The sequence below is a fragment of the Pseudophryne corroboree genome, chromosome 11 (assembly GCF_028390025.1).
Source record: "Pseudophryne corroboree isolate aPseCor3 chromosome 11, aPseCor3.hap2, whole genome shotgun sequence".
Taxonomy (NCBI): Eukaryota; Metazoa; Chordata; class Amphibia; order Anura; family Myobatrachidae; genus Pseudophryne; species Pseudophryne corroboree.
In genome coordinates, this window is record NC_086454.1 from 340620183 (window position 1) to 340648178 (window position 27996).

A 27996-nucleotide genomic window follows, 5' to 3' on the forward strand; every position below is an offset into this window, starting at 1 on the left:
GTGACAATGACTTGATTTTGACACAGCTTTAGTATTGCAGCGCATACTACCTCCCTTTCTGGAAGAGAAGCTGGCCAGGACGATTTGAAAAATCGGTGAGGGGGCACGTCTTGAAACCCTTGGGTTACTATTTCTAATATCCAAGGATCCAGGGCTGAGTGAGCCCAGACCTGACTGAAGAGTTTGAGACGTGCCCCCACCGGTGCGGACTCCCGCAGAGGAGCCCCAGCGTCATGCAGTGGATTTGGTAGTCGGAGAGGACTTCTGTTCTTGGGAACTTGCCACAGCCTGTGACCTTTTTCCCCTCCCTCTCGTAGCAAGGAAAGAGGACCCTTGTCCTTTTTTGTATTTATTGGGCCGAAAGGACTGCATCTGATAGTGGGGCGTTTTATTTTGTTGTGCAGGAACATAAGGTAAAAATTATGACTTACCCGCGGTGGCCGTAGATACCAGGTCAGTGAGGCCGTCACCAAACAAGACACAACTATTAAATGGCAGAGACTCCATAGTCTTCTTAGAGTCAGCATCAGCATTCCATTGATGAATCCACAATGCCCTCCTAGCCAAGACTGTCATGGCATTGGCCCTTGATCCCAAAAGGCCAATATCCCTCGCAGCTTCTTTTAAATATGCTGCAGCGTCCCTGATATGACCCAGAGTCAAAAGCACGTTATCCCTGTCCAGGGTATCTATTCAGATGACAAGTTATCTGCCCACTTTTCAATAGCGCTACTCACCCATGCCGAAGCAACGGCAGGCCTGAGTAGCGAACCTGTAGTGACATAAATGGATTTTAGTGTATTTTCCTGCTTACGATCCACAGGATCCTTTAGGGCTGCCATGTCAGGAGACGGAAGCGCCACCTTTTTGGACAGACGCGAGAGAGCTTTGTCCACCGTGGGGGTGGACTCTCACTTTTCCCTGTCCCCAGAGGGGAACGGATATGCCACCGGAATTCTTTTAGGAACCTGCACCTTCTTGTCAGGATTTTTCCAAGCCTTTTCAAAAAGCGTGTTCAGTTCATGAGAGGGAGGAAACGTTACCTCAGGTTTCTTTCCTTTATACCTACAGACCCTAGTATCAGGAACAGCAGGGTCCTCCGTGATATGTAATACGTCTTTTATCGCCACAATCATGTACCGAATGCTCTTAGCAAGTTTAGGATTTAATCTGGCATTACTATAGTCGACACTGGAATCAGAGTCCGTGTCGGTATCTGTATCTGCTATCTGGGCAAATGCACGTTTCTGTGACCCCGAAGGGGTCTGAGTTTGCGACAATGCATCCTCCATGGATTTCCTCCATGTCTGGCTTTTAGACTCAGATTTATCTAATCTCTTCGTCAACCGAGCCACATTAGCATTCAATACACTCAACATATTTACCCAATCAGCCGTCGGCGGTGCAGACACAGTCACTCCCACAGCCTTTTCTGTCCCCACTCTCGCCTCCTCCTGGGAAGAGCACTCAGCCTCAGACATGTCAACACACACACGTACCGACACCCACAACCACACTGGGGCTATAGGAGACAGACCCACAGCAAAGCACATTAGAGAAACACAGAGGGAGTTCTGCCATCTCACAACCCAGCGTCTATCCCGGTACTGAAGCGTGTAAAATACTGCCCAGACCTGTTAGCGCTTTTATAGTTAATAAAATAGCACCAAATCTCTTCCCCCCCCCCCTCCCGTTTTGCACCCTGTTACTTGTACAGTAGTGTGGGAGGCCAGGCTCAGCGTCTCTGCAGCTGTGAAGAGAAAATGGCGCTGGTCAGAGCAGTGAGGGCTAAGCAACGCCCCTTAATGGCGCACTTCAGTCCCGCTTAATGTTATATATTTATACTGGCGGGGGTCTGTATTTAGTGCCCATGCACTGTATACACTTGTGCCAGTAGCAAATGAGGTTTTATGCTGCCCAGGGCGCCCCCCTGCCGTTTTGTATGTGGGAGCATGGCGCGCAGCGCGGTACCTCAAAAGCCGTCTTCTGCCGTCACTGAAGTCTTCTGGTCTTCTTCTACTCACCCGGCTTCTGACTTCTGGCTCTGCAAGGGGGGTGACGACGCGGCTTCGGGAGCGGGCATCTAGGCGTACCTAGCAATCAGACCCTCTGGTGCTAATGGTGTCCAGTAGTCTAAGAAGCAGAGCCTTGAAACTCACAGAAGTAGGTCTGCTTCTCTCCCCTCAGTCCCACGATGCAGGGAGCCTGTAGCCAGCAGCGCTCCCTGAAAATAATAAACCTAACATAAGTCTATTTCTGAGAAACTCTGGAGAGCCTCTCAGTGTGCATCCAGTCTCACTGGGCACAGAATCTAACTGGAGTCTGGAGGAGGGGCATAGAGGGAGGAGCCAGTTCACACCCCTTTTAAAGTCTTAAAGTGCCCATGTCTCCTGCGGATCCCGTCTACACCGCATGGTTCTTGAAGCATCCCCAGCATCCTCTAGGACGTATGAGAAATAAATAAAAAAAAAACTCCTAGGAGCTCCCCTAGCTGTGACCAGCTCCTCCGGGCACATTTTCTAAACTGGGCCTGGTGGGAGGGGCATAGAGGGAGGGGTCAGCCCACACTATTAAACTCTCAGAATGCCAGTGGCTTCTAGTGGACCCCATCGTACTAAAGGGAACCCCAGCATCCTCTAGGACATAAGAGAAATGTTTAAAAAAAAAAAGACGAACCCGCACACCCCAGATAAATGAAAAGTACCTGGGCCTCAGAGTACCGGCGTCCGGCCATCACACGGTCCCGCCGCTGCGGTGCCCCCCCAGCGGCCGCTTGAGGATAGTTTAAAAAATAAATAAAGGAACAAAAAATAAGTAAATGACTAGTACCCTGGCTGCTGGTTCCTCACCTGAAGTAAAGGGGAGGGGAATACATTTAAAAAGGGAAAAAAATATTACCATAAAAACAATTATATCAATATAAAACAGGGAGAAACTTCCCGGCCTCTTGGTTGCAGGCCGCGCGGAGTGTTTTTCCCCCAATCCCCGCTGCGGCGCCCCCCGCTGGCCGTCTGAAACAGAGAGGATTAAAAAAAAAAAAAAAAAAAAAAAAAAAAGGACAGTATAAAAATCTGTATCAATAAAAAACAGGGAGAAACTACCCAGCCTGTAGATTGCAGGCCGCGTGGAGTGTTTCATCCCTCGGTCCCCACAGCAGCGCCCCCCGCTGGCCGCCTGGTGGCACGGCAGGCGTTTTCGAAAAAGACGAGTCCTTCAATAAATGGAAAGGGAGATCAGTAAAGACAAAAATAGAATTGAAATGATAAAAAAAAAAAATCTGCCTATATCTACTACATACATACAGTACATACATACGTACTCACGTCCGTACAGATAGAAAATGAAAATAATGAACGGATGGATGGAAGAGAAGAACAACCCGGGCTCTCACAGGCCACGGGGTAGTCCTTCGCTGGAAAGGAAGCCCGGCGAGGGAGCTGCCGCGGGGCATGGACGGACTGTGGTCTAAGTCGGCCCCCGGGCAGACCAGGGAAAAACTCCCCCTCCCGCGCTCCGCCGTACTCTGAGGCGCCGAGCGGATGGAGCGCCTCTGGCCAAGTCCCCGGCCTGGACTTAGCTCACTGGTGAGAGAGAGAGGGAGGGCCTCTCCCCCCGCCCATCGAATCAGAGCACCCGGTCCAAGACCCCCGCTGGTGCAGAGCAGACGTCGGGTACCTGCGGTTGCTGATGGATGGAGCAGACCATGCCACATGGGGTCGGTTGTGGGAACGCCCGGCTCTGGCTCGGAGCGTTCGGGCGGACGCCTGGGGTCCAGACGCACTCGCCGGAGGAGGGGTTCTGGCCACGCATAGGTTAGAGGGAGGGTTGGGTTCGCCTGGAGCCGGACAAGACCCCTGGGTTACGGCTAAGTGATCGTCCCTCCCTGCCGGGGCGCCACATCGATTGGCTTGCGAAAAAAAAGAGAAGAGGGGCCCTTCTCTTGCGTTACTCGCCCTCAGTTTTCTCTTTTCCGGCTTGACTCTGTTCGCCGCCTGTGATTCTTTCTGGGGGGTTCTCTCGGGTGTAGCAAGACGGGGCGGCGCGCCCTCCAATGTTTCCACGGGCTCACGGAGGCGCCCGTCCGCACTCATCAGCAGGACTTTCGCAAATCACAGTACCCAATTCAGTCCGCCGGGGGGCGACCTCGCTGGGGGAGAGAGAGACAGGCCAGGTGGCAGGCTCTGCCGGACGCCCGTCGCGGCCCTATCTCGGCCTCGGAGGGGGAGGGGGGAAATGGGGAGGCTGGAAGTCCCGGAGACAGCGCTGCGTCTGCGGTTCCACCGACCACCGGGGGGGCACCGTGCGCCCGGTCGGGACTCCCGGGCTCCCCGGCAGGGATCTCCCTCCCCGACCCTCTCCCCGGTTCGGAAGTCCGACAGCATCCGCTCTCCGCAGCTAAGGCAGGCGGATGGGGTGAGCTGGTCCAGGGCTCCTGGAGCCCTGCCTGGGCAGCCTCAGAACGGGAGAAGGCCGCGGCCCTGCCACTCTCCGAGCTCCGTGCCTCCTCTGCCATGGGTCCTTCCGCAGGAGCTCCAGAGAACCGGGCTTTTCGGACCCGGACAGAGCCACAAGCCCTCCGCTCGCCTCGCCCGTCCCTACAGATTCGCTGGAGGTGTGCTCCGGTGGGTAGCGACACGAGAGGCCGAGGGCGCGCTCGACCCAGGCTTCCTCCTCTCCTCCCCAAACCCCTGGAAGGGCCGCAGGCACCCCGGTACGCACTCATCTGCGACACTTCTGCGCGGGAGGAGGATACTCCTCAAGAGCTCCGTGCCCCCCGCAGCCTTCTCCCCAAGACCTCCGTTCCCCCCCGCAGCCTGCTCCCCAAGAGCTCCGTTCCCCCCCGCAGCCTGCTCCCCAAGAGTTCCGTGCCCCCCACAGCCTGCTCCCCAAGTGCTCCGTGCACCCCAGCAGCCTGCTCCCCAAGTGCTCCGTGCCACCCTGCAGCCTGCTCCCCAAGAGTTCCGTGCCCCACCTGCAGCCTGCTCCCCTAGTGCTCCGTGCCCCCCCCGCAGCCTGCTCCCCAAGAGCTCCGTTCCCCCCCGCAGCCTGCTCCCCAAGAGTTCCGTGCCCCCCGCAGCCTGCTCCCCAAGTGCTCCGTGCACCCCAGCAGCCTGCTCCCCAAGTGCTCCGTGCCACCCTGCAGCCTGCTCCCCAAGAGTTCCGTGCCCCACCTGCAGCCTGCTCCCCTAGTGCTCCGTGCCCCCCCTGCAGCCTGCTTCCCTAGTGCTCCGTGCCCCCCTGCTCCCCAAGAGCTCCGTGCCCCCCTCCCCTGCTCCCCAGGTGCTCCGTGCCCCTCTGCAGCCTATTCCCTTAATGCTCCGTGCCCCCCTACAGCCATGATTGGGATCCTGACGTCGGTATTTCAAACGTCTGGATCCCGTGCGCCGACCACGTGCGTCTCCTTATATTTGTGGAGTCAGGAAGGCTAAAAAAATGTTGATACTCTAGCGCACCGTGATTCAAAAAAGTTTGAGAACCTTTGGATTACAGTATAGGTGGAGCTGCCTTTTTAGTTTGATCGTGGACCTGAGAGATACAACTGTCCTGATTAAGGACCCCAGAGACTCCTGCAATAATCCACTAGCTCACCCAGTGGTGGATCCAGGAAGGGGGGCACTCGGGCCCGTGCCCCCCCCCTGTCATTTGTGGCCTCTGTCCCCCGTCCTCTCCCGGCGCCGCACAGGGAGATGACGGGCGCCCGCTGAGATTGTGTTACCAGCGGGCGCCCGTCTCCCTGCACAGCGGCAGCTGGAGGCAGGAGCTCAGTACCGAGCTCCGGCATCCGGCGCTGTCACTGTGCGGCGTGCGCTATGGGAGAGACGTCAGTCATTACGTCTCTCTCATAGTGCTGAGGAGCGGATGCCAAGAGGAGGACTGCAGCGGTCTGGAAGCGGGAACGGGGCTCGGTAAGTATGATGGTTTTTTCTTCCTTAGTGCACTGGGGGCAAACTACAGGGGGATATTACTACTGGGGGGGCATCAACAAGGGGCATTACTACTGGGGGGGGGGGCATTACTACTGGGGGCATTATTACTGGGGGGCATCTACTGGGGGCATTACTACTGGGGGGTCATCTATTGGGGGCATTACTACTGGGGGCAGCTACTGGGGGACATTTTTACTGGGGGGCCATCTACTGGGGCATTATTACTAGGGGGCATCTACTGGGGGCATTACTACTGGGGGGTCATCTATTGGGGGCAAACTCCTAGGGGGCATTACTACTGGGGGCAAACTACTGGAGGACATTATTACTGGGGGGCATCTACTGGGGGCAAACTACTGGGGGACATTATTACTGGGGGGCAAACTACTGGGGGACATTATTACTGGGGGCATCTACTGGGGGCAAACTACTCGGGGACATTATTACTGGGGACCAACTACAAAGGGGCTAACTACTGGGGGCATACTACAGGAGGGCATTACTACTGGCGGCGTAACTACAGGGGCATTACTACTGGCGGCGTAACTACAGGGGCATTACTACTGGCGGCGTAACTACAGGGGCATTACTACTGGCGGCTTAACTACAGGGGCATTACTACTTGGGGACTAAACTACAGGGGGGCCAAACTACTGGGGGGCATAACTACAGGGGCCAAACTACTGGGGGCATTACTACTGGGGGCTAAACTACAAGGAGGGCATAACTACAGGGGCTAAACTACAATGGGGCAAACTACAGGGGGGCATTACTACTGGTGGCTAAACTACAAGCAGGCAAACTACTGGGGGCATTACCACTGGGAGGCTAAACTAAAGGGGGCGGGGGTAAACTACTGGGGTCATAACTGCAGGGGCATTACCACTGGGGGCATAACAACTAGGGCGCTAAATGACTGGGGGCATTACTACAGGCAACATTACTACTGGGGGCAATACAGGCATTGCATAAGGACAACCACTACTATGGGGTCTATATAAGGGGCACTACCAGTACAGTGGACATTGCATAATGAGCGCTACAACTGTGGACATTGTATTAGAAGCGCCACCTCACATGCACCGAAGCCGCACGCAAATGTACTTGCCCCTTCCTTGGTGCCCCCCCTATAATTTTCTTCTGGATCCGCCCCTGAGCTCACTTATGGATCCAGACCACCCCAGCTTTCCTTAACTCGGCCCTCCAGTTAAGAAACTGATCCACTTGAGAAACTTTTCACCTTATACCTCAAAATGATGCAGTAATGCCCAGTGCCTTAATAAATACCCAACTTCTAGGAATTGAAGCTACTTACAAAATGAGCCATTCTCTGCTCTATGGCAAGATATGAGCTAGTGCTTCTTCCATGTTCCTCGTGACTGCCTCTCTAACATTACTGTTCTTATTACTTGCTGCAAGTGCGCTTACCTGACTTACCTTGTAACCTTCGTTTTGCAGGTCCTGGCCATCCAAACTCAGCTTGGTTTGCTCCCTGTATTTTCACTTAATAGAGAAGTCTTCCTAAATGCTAAAGCATGTAACTGTCCAAATATTGTTATGTGCTGCCTGGCTCAGGGGAGTGAGCAGCCATGCCACCTCACTGTAAGGTAAGCAATATGTAGAGTACATCACACTTGTTCTTCAGGTAACTCTCAGTCTTTCTGTTTTACTTACATTTGTTTATTGTGACCTTAAATCTGTTAGAGGGGCTACCTGCATTATATGCACAATACATGGTGCACAGGCTGCCCCCTATGTTACTCTCATCACCAAGCTAATTTACTCTTCGCACCCTAATGTTCAAATGCAGCCATACATAGTCTCCTTTACTACACCAATGTATAGTGCCCGTCATCATCCTCTGGCAGTCAGGAGGATCTCAGGGTCAATGATAGCTGATCGACTATGTGACCGGACGGTTCTGTACGAGAGCCCTCACCGCTTCGCGTCCCGTCCCCAGTCACAGAATGGAGATTTAGGTCACACGGGACCTGGCCACATAGGGAATTCCCGCTTAGCGTCAGTAACCGCGTCAGTAACCGCCCGTTACTGACTCCACCCACTGCGCAGTGGGCAGGTACTACGCTGCCACCACCAGACTCCTATACGCCGTGGCGCCTGGAGCCACGGTTCTGCTCTGTATGCGTCGACACGCTCTTACCACCCCTGTGTGGTGTTGACGAATCCCACAATCGTCGCTTGCCTAAGCACAGCACGGTAGCAGGCGGAAGGCGGAGCTTGGAGACGCTGGGTGCACCCTGGACAGACGGGAACGGAGCTAGGTTTCGCCTAGCCCTGCAGGTCACAAGATGAAGCGGTCCTTTTGAGGCAGATGATGTTTATTTGCAATAGTTCTAAAGAGAACTCTTCCCTATTGCTAGGGTAAACAGCATACAGCAAGATGTTCACAGCAGAATGAGAATCGTATAATACACTTTTTGAGGCTCGCAGGCCTCCTTTTTATACAGTAAAACCACACTGCATCTCAGGGGGTAGTTCTCCCCCCCCTCCCCGAGTCATTTCCATCCCATCAGGATAACATACAAAATATAAATAAATAAATTACATTTTAAAAGGATATAAGTGCATGAAGCAATTTCTTCCTTCCTGTCACACACAAAGTTTGGTGTCATTTAAACTCCATTCTTTTCCACCTGGGAGTTTACACTTCACTTTTGATACATTTATCACATACTGTAGCTTCAAAATACGGTTTGTATTTGATTTCTCAAACAAATGTTCCTTATCCTTTTCCTGCATTTACCATTCAATATTCGTATATATCAATCAAACCAGCTACATAAATAAATACAGGTTCCAAACCCATACCAATCCATACCACTTTACATATTCACACTCACAGCATTTACCTGCCGGGCACTGTCCAACATCAAAAAGGTTTTGTCATTCACCCGATCTGCTAGGAGAGAGCAATTAGCATCCCCATTTCCTAGTCACTGAAGGTAGGGGAGTCTTATTCAGTCCTATATAGTAAGTGCATTTCTCTTACGTCCTAGAGGATGCTGGGGTCCATATTAGTACCATGGGGTATAGACGGGTCCACTAGGAGCCATTGGCACTTTTAGCGTTTGAGACTGTGGGCTGGCTCCTCCCTCTATGCCCACCTTACCAGACTCAGTTTAGAAAATGTGCCCGGAGGAGCTGGTCACAGCTAGGGGAGCTCTATAGGAGTTTTTCTACTTTTATTAGAGTTAGGCACAGGGAGGCTGCTGGCAACAGCCTCCCTGCTTCGTGGGAGTAGTGTCCAACCTTGAGAGGTTAATGGCCACTATCTCTGCTGACAGGACACTGAGCTCCTGAGGGTGATGATGGTTAGCCGCCCCAGGCTACCGGTCACTCCCGCAGCATGGGGGACCCAGCGGCGTTCAGCGCCATTTTTCCTCCCTGCAGTTCCAGTGACAGAGACGCTGACAGGGGAGTGCTGTCCCTCCACACGGCTCCAGCGACCATGTGCGGTACCTGGGGGTTGTAGAAGGGGGGGGGGGGAGGCTGTGTATATTACTGTGTAGTCGATTAGGTACACAGTCAGTGCCAGGTATTTCTGTTATAATTACCTAAGTGAAGCACTGTGGGTGTGCTGGCTCCAAGCTCTATGTTTCTCTGAAGGTACTTGGTGGGAAAACTGTCTGACATTTTCCTGTGTGTGTGGGTGTATGTTTTTTCACATAGCCATGTCCAGGGATTCTGTGTCTTATACTGCGGAGGACATTTCTTCTCCTGAGGAATCCATTCCATGTACCCAAGATTGTAATGTCTTGTCCCAGATCCCTGTTAATGAGCCAGAATGGCTGGCTTCTATTAAGGGAATAATCTTTCAGATATCTGCTAGGGTAGCTCATACTGAGACTGAAACTCAGGTTTTAAAGAGTTCTATGGCCATTTGGTCAGGTTCTGCTCCTATTTCTTCTAAATCCTCTAACATATACCCAGAGAAACAAGGACTTGCCAAGATTATGCAAGTTGACACGGATACCGACTCTGACACGGTAGACGGTGATGGGGATGTGCTGAGGGGGGCGGCATCTCTGGCAAAGGGGGTGCAGCTCATGATTGAGGCCATGAGAGATGTGTTAAACATTGCTGACACACCACCCGAGCAGGTTGAGGAGGCTTTCTTCACAGACAATAAGAAAGCCTCGCTAACTTTCCCTGCATCAAAAGAATTAAACGCTTTATTTGAAAAATCCTGGGAAACCCCGGAGAAAAAATTCCAGATCCCCAAAAGGGGTTCACTACGGCTGGCCGGCGGTCGGGCTCCCGGCGACCAGCATCCCGGCGCCGGGAGCCCGACCGCCGGCTTACCGACAGCGTGGCGAGCGCAAATGAGCCCCTTGCGGGCTCGCTGCGCTCGCCACGCTACGGGCACGGTGGTGCGCTACGCGCGCCACACTATTTTATTCTCCCTCTATGGGGGTCGTGGACCCCCACGAGGGAAAATAAGTGTCGGTATGCCGGCTGTCGGGCTCCCGGCGCCGGTATACTGAGCGCCGGGAGCCCGACCGCCGGCATACAGAAGACCACCACCCCAAAAGGGTTCTGGTTGCTTTTCCCTTCCCTGAGGAGGATAGGAAAAAATGGGAAAACCCACCCATAGTTGACGCATCTGTTTCCAAACTGTCAAAAAAGGTGGTTTTACCTGTCTTTGGATCACCACGTTAAAAGAACAGCTGATCGTAAAATTGACACTACACTCAAATCCATATACACTGCTTCAGGGGTGGCATTAAGGCCTACTATTGCCTGTGCATGGATTTCTAAAGCTATAGTAAAGTGGTCAGGCACGTTACTAGAGGACTTAGATACAATGGACAGAAGTGACATTGAACTGTTTTTACGTAACATACAGGATTCTGCGGGGTTCATGGTGGAATCCATGAAGGACCTGGGTACGTTGAATGCACGGATTTCTTCCATGTCGGTCTCAGCTTGCAGGGGACTCTGGCTACGCCAATGATCTGCAGACGCGGAATCCAGGAGAAGTGTGGAGAACCTACCCTACACAGGTCAGGCTCTATTTGGGGAAGCGTTGGATGTGTGGATCTCCACCGCAACCGTGGGTAAGTCACCCTTTCTTCCCTCAGCTACGCCTTCTATTAAGAAACCTTTTTCTTCATCTGCATCGCAGTCCTTTCGGACCACTAAAACAAAGAAGTCCAAGCCCCCTACCACCTTTTTTAGAGGTGGGCGTGCAAAATAAAAAAAAACTGCACCTGCTGGCACCCAGGACCAGAAGCCTGTGTCTGGTACCTCAAACCTGTTCATGGTACTGAAACCGGATGGTTCGGTCAGACCGATTTTGAACTTGAAATCGTTAAATCCTTACCTGAGGGAGTTCAAATTCAAAATGGAATCTCTGAGAGCGGTGATCTCAGGGCTGGATGAGGGAGAGTTTCTGGTGTCCTTGGACATCAAGGATGCGTACCTCCACATTCCGATTTGGTCTTCACATCAGGCTTATCACAGATGCGCACTGTTAGACAGTCACTATCAATTCCAGGCACTGCCATTCGGTCTCTCCACGGCACCGAGGGTGTTCACCAAGGTGATGGCAGAGATGATGGTTCTCCTCCGCAGACAGGGAGTGAACATAATTCCATATCTGGACGATCTGCTGATAAAGGCATCGTCCAGGCAGAAGTTGTTGCAGTCCACTGCTCTCACGACTCACCTACTCAGGGAACATGGTTGGATCCTGAACCTTCCAAAGTCACATTTGGAGCCAACAAGGAGATTGTCTTTCCTGGGGATGATCCTCGACACGGAAGTGCAGAGGGTATTTCTACCGGTGGAGAAAGCGTTGGTGATACAAACAATGGTCTGGGATGTCCTGAAGCTGGCCCGGGTATCGGTTCATCAGTGCATTTGCCTTCTGGGGAAGATGGTTGCCGCCTACGAGGCTCTTCAGTATGGAAGATTTCATGCACGGTCCTTTCAACTGGATCTCCTAGACAAGTGGTCGGGATCTCACCTACACATGCACCAGAGGATACGTCTGTCGCCGAAAGCAAGGATTTCACTCCTGTGGTGGCTGCAAATGCCTCACCTTCTGGAGGGCCGCAGGTTCGTTATTCAGGACTCGATCCTTCTAACCACGGATGCAAGCCTCAGGGGTTGGGGTGCAGTCACTCAGGAGGAAACCTTCCAAGGAAGGTGGTCAAGTCTGGAATCCATTCTTCCAATAAACATTCTGGAACTACGAGCCGTTTACAACGGTCTCCTTCAAGCGGCGCACCTTCTGCGACATCAGGCCATTCAAGTACAGTCGAACAATGTAACGACGGTGGCCTACATAGACCGACAGGGAGGGACAAAGAGCAGAGCTGCTATGTCAGAGGTAACAAGAATCCTTCTCTGGACAGAAAAGCATGCAGTGGCGTTGTCAGCAATATTCCTTCCTCAGCAGGCATGATCTCCATCCAGGAATGGGGCATCCATACGGAGGTGTTCACAGACATGACCAGTCGCTGGGGCGTGCCTCAAATAGACATGATGGCCTCACGTCTCAGCAAGAAACTTTGGAGGTACTGTTCCAGGTCGAGAGACCCACAAGCAGTGGCTGTGGATGCCCTGGTAACTCCGTGGGTGTTCAGGTCAGTGTATGTGTTCCCTCCACTTCCACTTATTCCAAGAATTCTAAAACTTATAAAGAGAACAAGGGTTCAGGCAATTCTGATTGCTCCGGACTGACTAAGGCGAGCTTGGTACGCGGATCTTCTGGATTTACTGTTGGAGGATCCAAGGCCCCTTCCTCTTTGCGAGGATCTTCTGCAACAGGGGCCGTTCGCTTATCAAGACTTACCGCGGCTACGTTTGACGGCATGGAGGTTGAACGCCAGATCTTAGCCCGGAAGGGTATTCCGAGCAAGGTTATTCCTACCCTGATACAGGCTAGGAAAGGAGTAACGTCTAAACATTATCATCGCATTTGGAAAAAATATGTGTCTTGGTGTGAATCCAAGAAGTTTCCTACGGTGGAGTTTCAACTTGGGCGGTTTCTCCTCTTCCTGCAAACAGGTGTGGATATGGGCCTGCGGTTGGGATCCCTTAAGGTCCAGATTTCGGCTTTATCCATTTTCCTCCAGAAACAGTTGGCTACCCTCCCTGAGGTTCAGACTTTTCTGAAAGGGGTTCTGCACATCCAACCTCCATTTGTGGCGCAGACGGCACCCTGGGATCTTAACGTGGTGTTGCATTTCCTGCAATCGGATTGGTTTGAGCCTCCTCAGGAGGCTGAGGTCAAGTTTCTCACGTGGAAGGCTGTCACTTTGTTGGCCTTAGCTTCTGTTCGACGGGTGTCGGAAGTGGGGGCTTTGTCCTGAAAAAAGCCCCTACTTAATCTTCCACGAGGATAGAGCTGAGCTCAGGACGCGTCAGCAGTTCCTTCCAAAGGTTGTATCGGCTTTTCATATCAACCAACCTATTGTGGTGCCAGTAGCTACTGACTCCTCAATTGCAGCAAAGTCCTTGGATGTTGTGAGGGCTTTGAAGGTCTATGTGAAGAGGACTGCTCGTCACAGTTAATCGGACTCTCTGTTTGTCCTGTATGATACCAAAAGACTTGGGTGTCCTGCTTCTAAGCAGACGACGATCTCTCACTGGATCAGGTTCACTATCCAGCATGCGTATTCTACGGCAGGATTGTCGCGTATTCTACGGCAGGATTGTCGTGTCCAACATCTGTTAAGGCCCATTCTACTCGTAAGGTGGGTTCTTCCTGGGCGACTGCCCGGGGTGTCTCGACTTTGCAGCTTTGCCGTGGGGCTACTTGGTCTGGGTCGAACACGTTTGTTAAGTTTTACAAGTTTGATACTTTGGCCTTTGAGGACCTGAAGTTTGGTCAATCAGTCCACGCTTTCCCTCCCGTTCTGGGAGCTTTGGTACATCCCCATGGTACTAATGTGCACCCCAGCATCCTCTAGGACGTAGTTACCTACCGGTAAATCCTTTTCTCGTAGTCCATAGAGGATGCTGGGCGCCCGCCCAGCTCTTCGTGATCCTGCAGTGGTTACTTAGTTCAGTACTGCTTAGTTTTTGGTTAAGTACTGTTTTGTTACTTGGTTAAGTAATCTTGTTCAGCCGTTGCTGAGTTTTCAAGCTAGTTAGCTTGGTTTGCCTTGTATGTGTGAGCTGGTGTGAATCTCGCCACTATCTGTGTAAAATCCTTCTCTCGAAGTTGTCCATCTTCTCGGGCACAGTTTCTAGACTGAGTCTGGTAGGAGGGGCATAGAGGGAGGAGCCAGCCACACTCTCAAACTCTTAAAGTGCCAATGGCTCCTAGTGGACCCGTCTATACCCCATGGTACTAATGTGGACCCCAGCATCCTCTATGGACTACGAGAAAAGGATTTACCGGTAGGTAATTAAAATCCAATTTTTTCCCTTTAAAATACATGTGACCACATCTTAAATATAAATACATTTAAACATGCTATCCTGCACAGAGCACTACATCTGACATGTTAAAACACGTCATTAAACATATTTTTAAACAGTCCGCGCTGTAAGTACATTTAACAGTGGCGCCATGCGCCTATTGTCCTCAAAATGGCACCGGGCACTTAAGGGTTAACAGCTTACGTGCCGTGGCCGCCTTTAACCATGTGGCAAATGTGTCCTCCGGCCACAGACTATAATAATTTTATAAATTTCATAAACTTTCCTATCCAGTTACCTCCCCACTGTACAGTCCACACATATCCTCACATAATTTCTATTTCTTCACTTTTCCATCCTCCTGACCCCAGGCCAACATCACTGTGTGACCATATCATACAGCCCACCAAGAGCCTTTGCAATCTAGTGGACCTTTATGCAATAGATAGCACCTAGCCATGTGTATCAATGCCTGCTTCCCCTATAGGTTGTAAGCTTGCAATGTCTGTCTGTTCTATGTCTGTCTGTTATTACCCAGTTTTGTTTTATATATATTATCTACAAACCCCAAACCTGTTTCCATGACATGATCGTGCACTTCGACAAGTTGGTGATGAATTTCTGCTGATGTGACCTGTAGACACAGAAATTTGATCACGCTACGCAATGTTAGACCATGTGTCTGCCAGCCCCGCCATCTTACTCGTGATGTTGGGACAGTATGACCGATATGAGGCGCAGTCTAATGATAGCTCTGGTAGGGCAGGAAATTAGAATACAATAGAGAACTTTACACAAGTGAGAAGGCTTGTTATCTTACTCATTGAACTACCCTCTTATAAACTACCTAAAAAAATCTTTAAACAGGAGTTATAGTGTCGTCTCATAAGCGGTCATGTAGATGTTTGCACAGGATGGTGCTCCTGCAGTCGCGGTGCGGCATCCGCCCCTTAGAGCTGCGGTGCGAAGCTGGCCCCCTGCGACACCACCAGAAAAGGCCCCCGTGGCATGGGACAATGACCGGCGGGTGCTCCGCAACCACACTCCCAGCAGTGGAGCAACGACAACCCAGGCTGGCATGCTGGCCCACCCAGGATGGACTGGGCACGCCCCAACAGCTGCGGCTGGAACAGTGGACAAGGTTCCCGAGTGGGACCCCCAGCGGACTGAAGGGCGGAATGGAGGTCACAAAAGGCACGGGACCCGCAAGAGGGGCTGCGGTGCTGGGGCCCTACTCAAGTGGAGACGCAGATGCCACCAATCTGCTCTTCCAGCAATCCTACTCTCAAACACTCGATCCCTCGCGAACAAGATGGATGGACTATCCCTGCTCATGAGCATCTCAAGGTCGGGCACCGCTTCACTGAGACGTGGCTGGCCGACCTAATTGCCGACTCCACACTGTCACTGCCAGGCTACAGCCTCTTCAGAGCCGACCGCGATAAGGACCTCACCGGAAAAACCAGAGGCGGTGGCATCTGCTTTTACATTGAACAAAGGGTTATCATCCTAAGTAAATCAAGCAGCCCGCAATTGGAGACGCTTATCATTAACTGCAACCCGTTCTACTCCCACCGGGAATTTGCCTCAGCAGTACTGGTGGGGTGTATTTATTATCCTTTATTTATATGGCGCCACAAGGGTTCCGCAGCGCCCAATTACAGAGTACATAAACAAATAATCAAAACAGGAAAACAGCAACTTACAGTTGACAATATAGGACAAGTACAAGGTATATAAACATAGCTACATCAGCAGATGACACTGGAATAAGTATCAGGTGGCAGAAGACTGCTGGATTTGGTGCAATTGAAGATTATTAAAGTAAGAAAAAGGATAAGCACATGAGGGAAGAGGGCCCTGCTCGTGAGAGCTTACATTCCAAAGTATGTTTATATCTCTCCCCCCCCCCCCCCCCCCCCAAGCAAGCACAAATGATGCAACTGCTATACCTCCATCAAGACATCTTACCGGTCCATGCCCCGCACCGCCCTAAGTCTCTCCGACCACTGCATAGTTCATCTGCTCCCCACATACATTCAAAAGCTGAGGACGGAAAAGCCCATGGTCAGGTCCGTCAAACGCTGGACAAGCAAAGCAAATCTGAAGCCTCAGGCCTGTTTTGACTGCACAGATTAGAGGGCTTTTGAAACTTCTGCTACCGACCTGGACGACCTGGCTGATGTAGTGACATCCTATATCAGCTTCTGCGAGGACACGTGTGTGCCAACAAAAACAGTCCGCACCTTCAATAACAACAAGCCTTGGTTCAACTCCCAGCTCAGGAAGCTTTGTTGGACCAAGGAGGAGGCATACAGCAGTAGGGACAGGGCCCTGTACAAACAGGCCAGGAACTCCCTGACACGTAAAATCAGGCTGGCTAAATACCAATTCTCCAACAAGCTGACTAACAGTCTTTCTGCCAACGACCCCGCATCAGTTTGGAGAGGTAGGCAAGCTATAACCTACTACAAGAAAACCCGAAAACCCACTCTCATGCACCAGGAACTGGCGGACAAGCTGAACAACTTATACTACAGATTTGAGAAGGAGGCCCCCTGTCCGAGTCCTACCCCTGTCCCGGGCAAAGCTGACCACCCACTCCTAGGCACTGCGGGTGGATCAGAAAGAGGTAGAAGGAATGTTCAGAAGGGTCAAACCTAGGAAAGCCACAGGCCCGGACGGAGTATTGCCATCTGCCCTAAAGAACTGTGCTGTTCACCTCGCCCCCATCTTCTCCATGATCTTCAACACCTCACTGGAGACGTGCAGGGTTCCCTCCTGCTTTAAATATTCTACAATCATCTTGCTTCCAAAGAGCGCAGCTGCAAAAGACCTTAATGACTACAGGCCAATCGCACTAACATCTGTGGCAATAAAAGTGTTTGAACGGCTGGTGCTGAACCACCTGAGAGAAGCAACTAACACCCACCTAGACCCGTTGCAGTTTGCATACCGAGCGAACAGGAGTGTCAAGGACGCAGTTAACTTGGGGCTGCACTACATCCTAAAGCACCTAGACCGACCGGGCTCTTATGCGAGGGTTCTATTTGTCGACTTCAGTTCGTCATTCAACACAATGATCCCCAATATTCTGCAAGCCAAACTCCTCTCCTTAGGGATCCCAGAATCAACATGCTTCTGGATCGTCGACTTCCTGACAGCAAGGAAACAGGTGGTGAAAGCCGGGTCATTCACATTTAGTTGGCACACGATCAGCACGGGAGACCCTCAATGACGTGTCCTCTCCCCCCTGCTCTTCTCTCTATATACCAACGACTGCATCTCGGCCAAGCAATCAGTAAAAATTATAAAATTTGCAGACGACACCACCATCATCGGCTTAATCAAGGACAAAGACAAATCTGCATACAGACACGAAGTGGAATGGCTAACGCAGTGGTGCGGCAGGAACAACCTTGACCTAAATCCCCTCAAAACAGTTGAGATGGTGGTGCACTTCAGAAGGAAACCCAATGCAATGCAACCACTCGTAATAGCCGACAGCGTGGTTTCATGGGTTGACTCCTTCAAATTCCTGGGGTCAAACATTTCCAGAGACCTCAAATGGGGACCCAACATAAGCACTGTCGTAAAGAAGAAGGCCCAGCAGTGGATGTTCTATCTGAGGCAACTCAGGAAATTCAAAATCCTGCAGAAGCTGCTGCTCATCTTCTACACAGCGACCGTAGAAACTGTTCTATGTTCCTCGATCACAGTCTAGTATGGAGCTGCCAATGAGAGTGACAGACGGAGGCTGCAAAGGGTGGTGAGGACAGCTGAAAAGATTGCTGGGGCTGACCTTCCTCCCATCCAGGAATTACACCAGTCTAGGGTTAGGAAGCGAGCGGAGAAAATCGTGACAGATAGGCAGCACCCAGGTCACAAACTGTTTGAACCGCTTCCATCAGGCAGACGCTACAGGTCCATTCCCACGAAGTCGACCAGATCCATTAAAAGCTTCTTCCCACTAGCTGTCCACCAGCTGAACAATATATAAAAAGTCTAACATGTATAATGTGTCTAATATGTTGAGTCTATCGTACAGTTGCAATGTGCAGTATGATCTCATATGTGTAATGTATGCTACGTTTTCCCCCTTCTTATGCTATGTATTCCCCCTTCATGTTGCTGCTTGGCGATGCACTGTACCACAAAAAATTCCTAGTGTACGTGAGTACACCTGGCCAATAAAGCTGATTCTGATTCTGATCCTGTTGTGGTTCTAGACCGCTGCATATAGTAGATATCCTTGTATAGAAAATGGTTATTTCTCAATACTAGCTCAGCTAATTAAACTATAAATTCAACAGGCGGACCACAAATTTTTGCAGAAACTAGCGCAGTTCTCGGGGTGTCCAGTCCGTCATCATGCAGAATAATAGTGTATAGACAGTAAACAAAATAATTCAATTAAAAAAACATGCAAGTGGATCCAATATAAAATATGATGCCGATGGTTCAGAATAAAAGCAATGTATTAGAAGCAATATATGTATATAATCAAAGCACTGATAGCATAACGCTAATAGATAAAATGCGCCTGGAGGTAGATTTATTTTATTTATAGAGAGCAGACATCTTGTACAGCCAATAATATTCCATCCAGCAACCCATCTATATTTATCAGTTGGGTCAGGGAGTCTCCTGTGTCTTTGATAAAGGTGGAACTCCCTAAGACTAAAGGCTGTAGGAAACTGTCTACAAAAATGACTGATGGTTGGAGCAGCGACCCCTTAGCCAAAATTATGGGTCAGTCTGGAGGTTTTGCCAGTGATTTGTGGATTTTGGGCAAAGTATAGACAATTGAGCATATCGGTTTGTCAACAGAAAAGCATACATTTTATCATCCAACCATCTATGTGGCACTCCCCTATTCATTGAACAATCAACTTTAGCTCTCTTATCTCCAATAGGGTGGTAGTCAAGCTTAATATAGGTCAGACTATCTGGCAATTGCCTCGGTACTTCCTCATCATAGTCCATCCATTTCTGGATGACGACTGCTTCACCCTTTTCCGCTCTTCTAATCACAATATGATTGTTGGAGCGCAGTGCCCACCGGGCTTCCTTGTCCTCAAAAGGCAAATAATCATACATACGTGGCAGGATAGTAGTGGCCACTTCTTGTGCAGTCACAAATAAGTTTTCACGCTCGCATTATGCGATGCTGGACCTAATTGTGATTTAGAAACAAATTTTGATGTAGCCAGTTTTGTATGTTCACCAAAGAATTCACGCAGATGAATTGTGAGTCCAAATATATAGTGATCAACCTCCCAGCCAAATCTGCCTTGTCTATGTGAACAAAAAATAAGCCTTTAGATAATAACCTCCTCTCAGCCTTGTTCAATACATGATCCAACAGATTAAAGACTAGGTCTAAACCCTCATCCTGCCTCCGCTTCTCCTTGTGGCCCTATCTGTGCGGGTGTGGCCTGGGTGGCTCACGTCTCTGGTGTCTAGAAGTTCCTGTGAAGAATCTATGCTGGTACATTAAAAAAGCCACTAGGTGATCTCGTCTCTGTATCTGAGGTAGAGAAAGAAGAACCAGACTTAAGCTGGAAAGATAGAACACCTCTCTCTCTGCGTTGCCTCAGTGTTCTCTGTTGGTTGCTGAATCTCCCAGAAGCCACCTATACACCCTGTGATTTTTTTTTTCTTTTAAAGGCAGTGAGTTATTTCTTGTAGGAGTCAACCTGGCCCTGCAATCCATCAAGACAATTGTTGCTTTTATATTCTAGTAGTGTGGGTATGATGGTGATATTATAGTTTTCTTCACCTCAGATCCCACTTCCCCCACTACAAGCAAGATCAAATCAGGGAACACTTGTTCAGTACACTGTTACATCAGTGGCTACAAAAAGACAGGATTATTCCTGCCTATAACCGGCGACCCCCTCCCCCGAGATAATCTGCTTATTGCAATAATACTCAGAGAGAAATTGTCCATGCAACGTTATATTAGTTTCTCAATGCCTGAGTTTAAGTAACTGATAGTATACATCAGCAGAGGTCTCCGCAGATAAGGCAATAAAGTCCACCTGATCAAACAGCACTTTATCAATGTCTTCGTCAGTCATTGACACCGCCCCTTGTTCAGCCTGGGACAATAAGTTATCATCTAAGTAGCCAATATTACCTTGTGCCATTCTATATGTATTAAATGATAAATACAAAAAAACTGCTCACTCTCCAAACAGTATCAGACAAAAGGCCAGTGTATCTTATCATTGTAGTAATACCTCTTAAAGTAAATTTAGTACATACACTGCCAGTAAGTCTCAATTGCAAAGTTCCGGGATGGGTGTCTGTGACGGAGATGTGACAGTTACACGCCGTCAGCAATATTAGAAGTGTTTCTTATGTAAGGGCATGAATAGACCCTTGGGTGGAACAACATGGATGCTAAGCTGTGTCCTGTAGTTGACCTGACTTTATCCAGGGAAATGGGAGGAGAAAGTTATGTTCAGGGAACAGATAATGACCTCTTATCTTGTACCAGTCACAAATGTTTGGGGGGGGGGGGGGGGGTTTAGAAAACTGCATCATTCATCCTCAACCAGACCTGGTCATGCTAGGCCAGGAATAATAAATGAAAGTAGAATTTCACCTCTTCAGAAGAATGGAATGTCTGTGTCCCATCTATGCCAAATCCCCCCCACCCCCCTGTCTACTGAGTTACAGACTTGGGAGGCCATGATCCCATACGTGTTCAGCAGTGAGCTAGTTAAAATATACAAAAGGTGGGAGGGAGGAGTGGGGCTACAAAAAAAGTATAATTCCACCTCTCCCTAAAAGCTCAGTGTTAATTTTCTTTGTGGTTGCAGCCAAGAGCACTAGGAATGAATCAACCTAACCTGTGAAGCCCCCTCATATCGGAAGTTCTTTTGAGCAAGTGTTAAGCTTCTGAAAAATTATCTCCTGTATTATTTTTCCTGAGATTTATATGTACTGTATTTCCTTTCCATTTGTAATCTTTTTATATTCATACCTTGGATTATTTTGTTTGAATTAAAAGATAATTAATTCTAGTGTATTCTCAATGTCTCTTGGTGAATCTGCAAGACTATGAAACCAAAGCTACTACCAAAGTGTAAGTGAGCGGGCAATTAATAATTCTGGATTCAGATATCTGCAATGGACTGGCTGGCATTGACACAGTTTCATCTTCCTTTGATGGTGGCAGTTACCGTGTTTTCATAAACCACACGCGTTGAGGTAACTATAAGCCACTGGAGGCAATTCTCAGATTGACCTATCCAGAGAATCGTCCGGCCGGTCATGACAGTGAGACAACTACACCAGGAGCTAAACAACGCCTCAGAGATATCATATTCTACATTCACATCCACATAAGTTGGTCCACACAGATAGCTAAGGGTAGTTGGTTTGAACCACAACATTACTGGGTGACCCGGGGATTGTCAAGGTTTTTATGAATTTTTGGAATGGTGTAAATACTTGGACTCACCGGGTGGTCCAGTTTTAGAAACTGTACAACCTTCTGGTCAATCCATTCAGCATCACCACCCATCTATTGGGGAATCGACTCATTTTTATAAATGGAACCAATAAGAAGTTATATTTGTCCCAATCTTGTATGGTATCCGGATGGTAGGTTGACAGTACTTAGGTCGAAAGTCAATAGGTCAACCACTATTGGTCGACATGGGAAAAAGGTCAACATGTTAAAATAGTCGACACGGGAAAGGTTGACACATGAAAAGGTCTACGTGACTTTTTAACATTTTTTTTTACTTTTTCATACTTAATGGACTATGATTGGGAATAGTAACCTGTGCTGAGCATAGCGGAGCGAGGCACCTTACCCGCATGCAAGGGGACGTGGTGCACTAATTGGGGTTTCTGGTCATGTTACGCAAAAAAAACGACACCAAAAACAGACAAAATGTAATGTCAACCTATTCATGTGTCGACCTGTTCAGTGTTGACCATTTTACTTTTTTACCATGTCGATCTATTGACTGTCGACCTTAACTAGTGACGTCACAGAGCCACTGCGGCCAGCCTCCCTTTTGGTCCGGCCACGCCTGCGTTGGCCGGACCGCTCCCACGAAACGGCGGCCAAACGCCGCCATTCCGCCCCCTCCCGCCCAGCGACCGCCTCTGCCTGTCAAACAGGCAGAGGAGATCGCAGCCTTGCTACGGCCTTCAGCCGTCTGGCATGCGCCGGCGCACTGCGGCACCGGCGCAGTAGAGACCCGTTCGCTCGGCTGTGACAAAAAGCAGCGAGCGAACGGGTCAGAATGACCAACTAGGCTTGCACGGGGTAGCTGGTGCCATCTCAAATTTTGTTAATCCTAAAATCATTTGAATACTGCCGAACACAGGTCAAACGTGCTGTGTTTGGAATAAATAGAATCAGATCTAGAAAGTTTAATAGGGTCAGGAAAAATTATTTTAGCTTGAGTTATAGGGGGTAATTCAGACCTGATCGCTAGGGTGCGTTTTTTGCATCCCTGCGATCAGGTAGTTGCCGCCTACAGGGGGAGTGTATGGAGTGTGCGCAGACGTGAGATCACATGTGTAGCAGAACTGCACAAACATCAGTTTGTGCAGTTTCTGCTCAGCCCAGGACTTACTCAGCCACTGCGGTGGTTTCCTGGTGATCGGGGCCGGAGTTGATGTCAGACACCCTCCCTCCAATCGCCTGGTCCCTCCTGCGTTTTCCCGGACACTCCTACAAAACGGTCAGTTGCCACCCACAGATGGCCTCTTCCTGTCATTCACCTTGCGATCGCCCGTGTGATCGCTTTTTTCTCACCATCCCGTCATTATACACCGATGCTCGGTGCAGTCGTCCATACGCATGCGCAGTTCAGATCTGATCGCAGGCTGTGGGAAAACGCACAGCAGCGATCAGGTCTGAATTACCGCCATAGTTTTCAACTAGCCAGTCAAAGCCAATTTCTACAGCCATGTCTATAGATTGTAAGCTTGCGAGGAATGCCTTTCTACCTCTATGGGGGTCATTCAGACCCGAACGCACGCTGCCTTTTTTTGCAGCCGTGCGATCGGGTCTGAACAGCGCATGCGTGTGGACCGTTATGCGCAGGCGCGTCGCTGCCCCGCGACAGGGGTCGCCCAGCGACGGATTCTACGAAAAAAACAGCGACGATCGCAAGTAGATTGACAGGAAGAAGGCGTTCGTGGGCGGCAACTCACCATTTTCAGGGAGTGTCCAGGAAAACGCAGGCGTGCCCGGCCGTTTCCTGGGAGGGTTCCTGACGTCAGCTCCATCCAGGATCATTGCAGCGGCTGAGTAAGTCCTGAGCTGTGCAGAGACTGTGCACAAGCGTTTGTACCTCTGCACAGCGATTACCCCCTCCCCCTGTAGGCGGCGACTACCTGGTCGCTGCAGTGCAAAAAAAAGCCTGCATGCGCTCAGGTCTGAATTAGGCCCTATGTCTGACTGTTTTTACCCAGTTTTGTTCTATTACTGTTGTTCTAATATCTAAAGCGCAACGGAATATGCTGCGCTATATAATAAACTGTTAATAAATAAATAATATGTCAAACAGACTTTTTGGATACTGGATACCATCAGATGCCTGGCTGGCCACAATGGGTGTCCAGTCTCTTAATACAGTAATTTCACTTAATCATGGTTTACAGACCCTTACAGACACTTTATCTAGTAGACCCCATGAGGGTCACCTACTGAGTTTATCACTGTGCTAGTGCAACTTGTGTTAAAATATAATTACTTACAGTATGGTAAGAAATATTATGTCCAAATAGCGGGTGTCGCAACCAGGTCACATTTTTGTGCACAGTACAGACCCTGCTAATGTGCAGATCTCCAGTCATCAGAGCTGTACGCAAAGCACCGGGTATGCTTACATCTGTGAATCTGGCCCAGGGTCATGCAAATAATAATGTAGTGTCTGTTATGATTCCTGATAGATATAAACCATACGGATTACATTTTGTGTCATTTTGTCATTACAAAATAACAATTTCTGATTCACTAGAGCTGGCGCACCAGTTGCTGGGAAACTATACATCCCAGCATGCCCTGCCACAGTTTTACAATGCTATATCAGCAAAACTGTGCCAGGACATACTGGGACACATAGTTCCACATCAGCTGGAGTGCTGCATGCTGCATAACCTTGCACCAGAACATAATAAAATAACCTCTAGATCAGGCATTTCCAACCACGGTCCTCAAGGCACACCAACAGTGCAGGTTTTAGTGATATCCAGGCTTCAGCACAGATGTTAAATCAAAATAACTGAGGTACTAATTAAGTCACCTGTGTTCAAGCCTGGAGATCACTAAAACCAGGACTGTTAGTGTGCCTTGAGGACCGCGGTTGGGAAACACTGCTCTAGATACACTTACATCTAGATGCACTTTCAGTTCCCCTCGATGTGTATCCTCCCTAATGCTGGTGGCATTTCCGTAGGGTGCTGCTGACAGATTTATCAGGACTCTGGTGCCATTTATAGGTCAGAACCCAAAGTGGGGTCCCAGAATTTGTTCACCTTTTAATAGAAAGTGACTTCTTCTTGGGTCCAAGAAAATACCATGGATCAGATAAGGTGAAGAAACACTAGCGCTACTCTAGTTTTGGAAAAGGTTCACTGTAACTTGGAATACTGGGGCAGATGTATTAACCTGGAGAAGGCATAAGGAAGTGATAAACCAGTGATATGTGCAAGGCGATAAAGGCACCAGCCAATCAGATCCTAACTGTTAATTTACATATTGGAGCTGATTGGCTGGTGCGTGTATCACCTTGCACATATCACTGGTTTATCACTTCCTTATGCCTTCTGCAGGTTAATACATCTATCCCACTGGGCTTAATCAAGATCTACTTGGTATTGTGCAGCCACAAGGGCAGTAGAACGGCTGCTCTATTGTCTATTTTAACCATAGTGTAAGGTCTGACACAACAAAATGTGACCTGAATGGTTTATTAACGTGACATGAGCATAATAGAAGGATAAAACCTGGGGACACATGCAAAGAATAAGTGAGAGTTGGCCAATACTTGCTTGTATAATGCTGGAGCACACAGGACTTGAAAGTCCAAACACTACTACATGAAGCTTATCTGAATCAGAACAAAAGTATCTAGGCCGAGGAAAAATAAAGAACACGAGACCAGGCTGAAGCACTCTGCAGAATGAACACAATGACTTAGCAGGGAGTGTAGGCTCAGCAAGACCACATAGTCTGTGATTGTGGAACCTGTTGCAACGACATTTGAGGAACTTGAATTCCAGACTTGTGGAAAGCAGGCAATGGTAGATGCGGCAGGAAGGCTCGAAGGATCCCGACACTTGGGACTTGCTGGTTGTACTGAACCATGACTTATTTTTTTATATTTACTGTAAATGCAAATGTGTTACAATACAGACTAATTCCTAAGGAAATCCGGCACTTGGATTTAAAGCCAATTGAAAATGTTTAAAAAAAAGATGTTTAAAAAAGTTAAAAGTGCAATAGACAGTCGGCTGAATCTATTATAAAATCCAGGAGGGATCCCGGAGTCCTTGAGCAATGTGACGGTATCAGTGATTCCACCTCTGTAAATACTTGGACTCACCGGGTGGTCCAGTTTTAGAAACTGTACAACCTTCTGGTCAATCCATTCAGCATCACCACCCATCTATTGGGGAATCGACTCATTTTTATAAATGGAACCAATAAGAAGTTATATTTGTCCCAATCTTGTATGGTATCCGGATGGTAGGTTGACAGTACTTAGGTCGAAAGTCAATAGGTCAACCACTATTGGTCGACATGGGAAAAAGGTCAACATGTTAAAATAGTCGACACGGGAAAGGTTGACACATGAAAAGGTCTACGTGACTTTTTAACATTTTTTTTAACTTTTTCATACTTAATGGACTATGATTGGGAATAGTAACCTGTGCTGAGCATAGCGGAGCGAGGCACCTTACCCGCATGCAAGGGGACGTGGTGCACTAATTGGGGTTTCTGGTCACGTTACGCAAAAAAAACGACACCAAAAACAGACAAAATGTAATGTCAACCTATTCATGTGTCGACCTGTTCAGTGTTGACCATTTTACTTTTTTACCATGTCGATCTATTGACTGTCGACCTTAACTAGTGACGTCACAGAGCCACTGCGGAACTGTTGGCGGTCTGCTGTCTGTGTCCATGTCCTTGTGGTGTGCTACCATTGGAGAACCCGTGCCTGTCTCCTCTCAGAGGTCACTGCATCTGGTCGGCTGCTTCCTGGGCTTCTGTCTGGCTCAGGTGGGCAATCAGTACATCAGCAATTTCTGCAAACAATAGAAAACGGTATAAGAGAAAAGACTAAAGGGGGGTACTCACGGAGCGATATTCTAAGCAATCTGACTAGATTGCTTAGAATATCGGCATGATCGCTCCGTGTGTAGCCCCCTCGGCGATAGCGATGCGCGGCCCCGCACATCGCTATCGCTGCTGCTAGATTGGCCTGCATGCAAACCAATCTAGCGGGTCGCTCACTTCAGCCGCTGGGGGAAACGAGCGGCCCCCCCGTCCTCCCCCCGCACGCTCAGCACAGATCGCGCTGTGCTGAGCGGCAGGAGAGATGTGTGCTGAGCGGTTCGCTCAGCACGCATCTCTCCCGCATCGGCCCGTGGGTACTGAGCTTTACAACAGGAGAAGGAATCTTGTGGTAGGATTATACGGAGAAACACTACAGAGGCTAAACCAAGAGGGAGGCCATCTAGCAGTCTATTGTGTCGTGGCAAGATAGGATTACATACAGACCTTTCCGTGCTGGATTTAGAAAACAGATGGAAATTATTTGGCCTTGATAATTACAGACTGACCCAAAAGCCCCTTGAAGGTCTGATCATATATAACAGTAAAATGAAAACAGCGCTAAATATATATAATTAAAAACAATTTAATACACATTTATAATGAATGCATCTCAGGACTTATCCACCAATATATGCACTTCTTTGGAAAGCAAATGTCCAATGTTTATGTGGTAATTACTCACATATGGCCATGTTTTACCAGCAGTAGGATATTCCAGCTGTAAGATGTTTCCAAACTGTGTTCCAAATAGGGGAGTCCAAATGATTAAGCTCGTTCGGCGACGGCAGTGTTGGATCCTGGTTCACAGAGTGCTTTCGCTGGTATTGCTGTTTAGCTGGAAGTTCCCAAATCAAATGGATAGTGCTAGGTGGAGCAGTCCAGTGCCTGGTGTTTGAAGAACTGACGCGTTTCGCCGCTCTTGGCGGATTTTTCAAAGGTGTTTTGGTCCCTCCAACTGACTGTCATCAATCAGGGACCAAATTAGCTAATTAGCATGTATACGAATCCTAATTAATTAAAATATCCAATAAAATACATAAACAGTAGCATAAGTGATACAAAAAAGAAATATGTTAGGTAATCTTTATTATTCCACATAACTGGAAAATGTAATGAAGCTGGAGACAAAGAATCTATATTGATTGTTTACATAAATCTGATCATATGATCGGAGTAAGGATCACATGGGCCTATCACAGTGTGGCCCCATTGTGACTACTTCCTGTCATGTGATCGGACTCTACATACCTAACGCGTTTTGCCGCTCTTGGCGTTACTTCTAATTTCCTTAATGTGATTGGAAGTTTGTATGCAGCCATCTATTATTCTAAGAGTCACATCCAAAAAAGTAAT

General features: G+C 48.9%; 2 protein-coding genes across 3 annotated transcripts in view; both read right to left on the reverse strand.

Annotated features, from left to right (window-relative positions):
* The window catches only part of RFWD3 (ring finger and WD repeat domain 3), a 66731-nt gene extending 42017 nt beyond the window's left edge, over nucleotides 1-24714 (reverse strand). The window contains exon 1 of the mRNA XM_063945889.1: nucleotides 24694-24714. The gene's annotated coding sequence lies outside the window, so the exon portion shown is untranslated. The remainder of the gene's footprint in view (nucleotides 1-24693) is intronic.
* A 538-nt stretch (nucleotides 24715-25252) lies between these two features.
* The window catches only part of LOC134969741 (mixed lineage kinase domain-like protein), a 53855-nt gene continuing 51111 nt past the window's right edge, over nucleotides 25253-27996 (reverse strand). For both annotated transcript variants that reach the window (XM_063945890.1, XM_063945891.1), the window contains exon 11: nucleotides 25253-26612. In XM_063945890.1, the coding sequence (XP_063801960.1) occupies nucleotides 26542-26612 (71 nt within the window). In that variant the 3' untranslated portion in view covers nucleotides 25253-26541. The remainder of the gene's footprint in view (nucleotides 26613-27996) is intronic.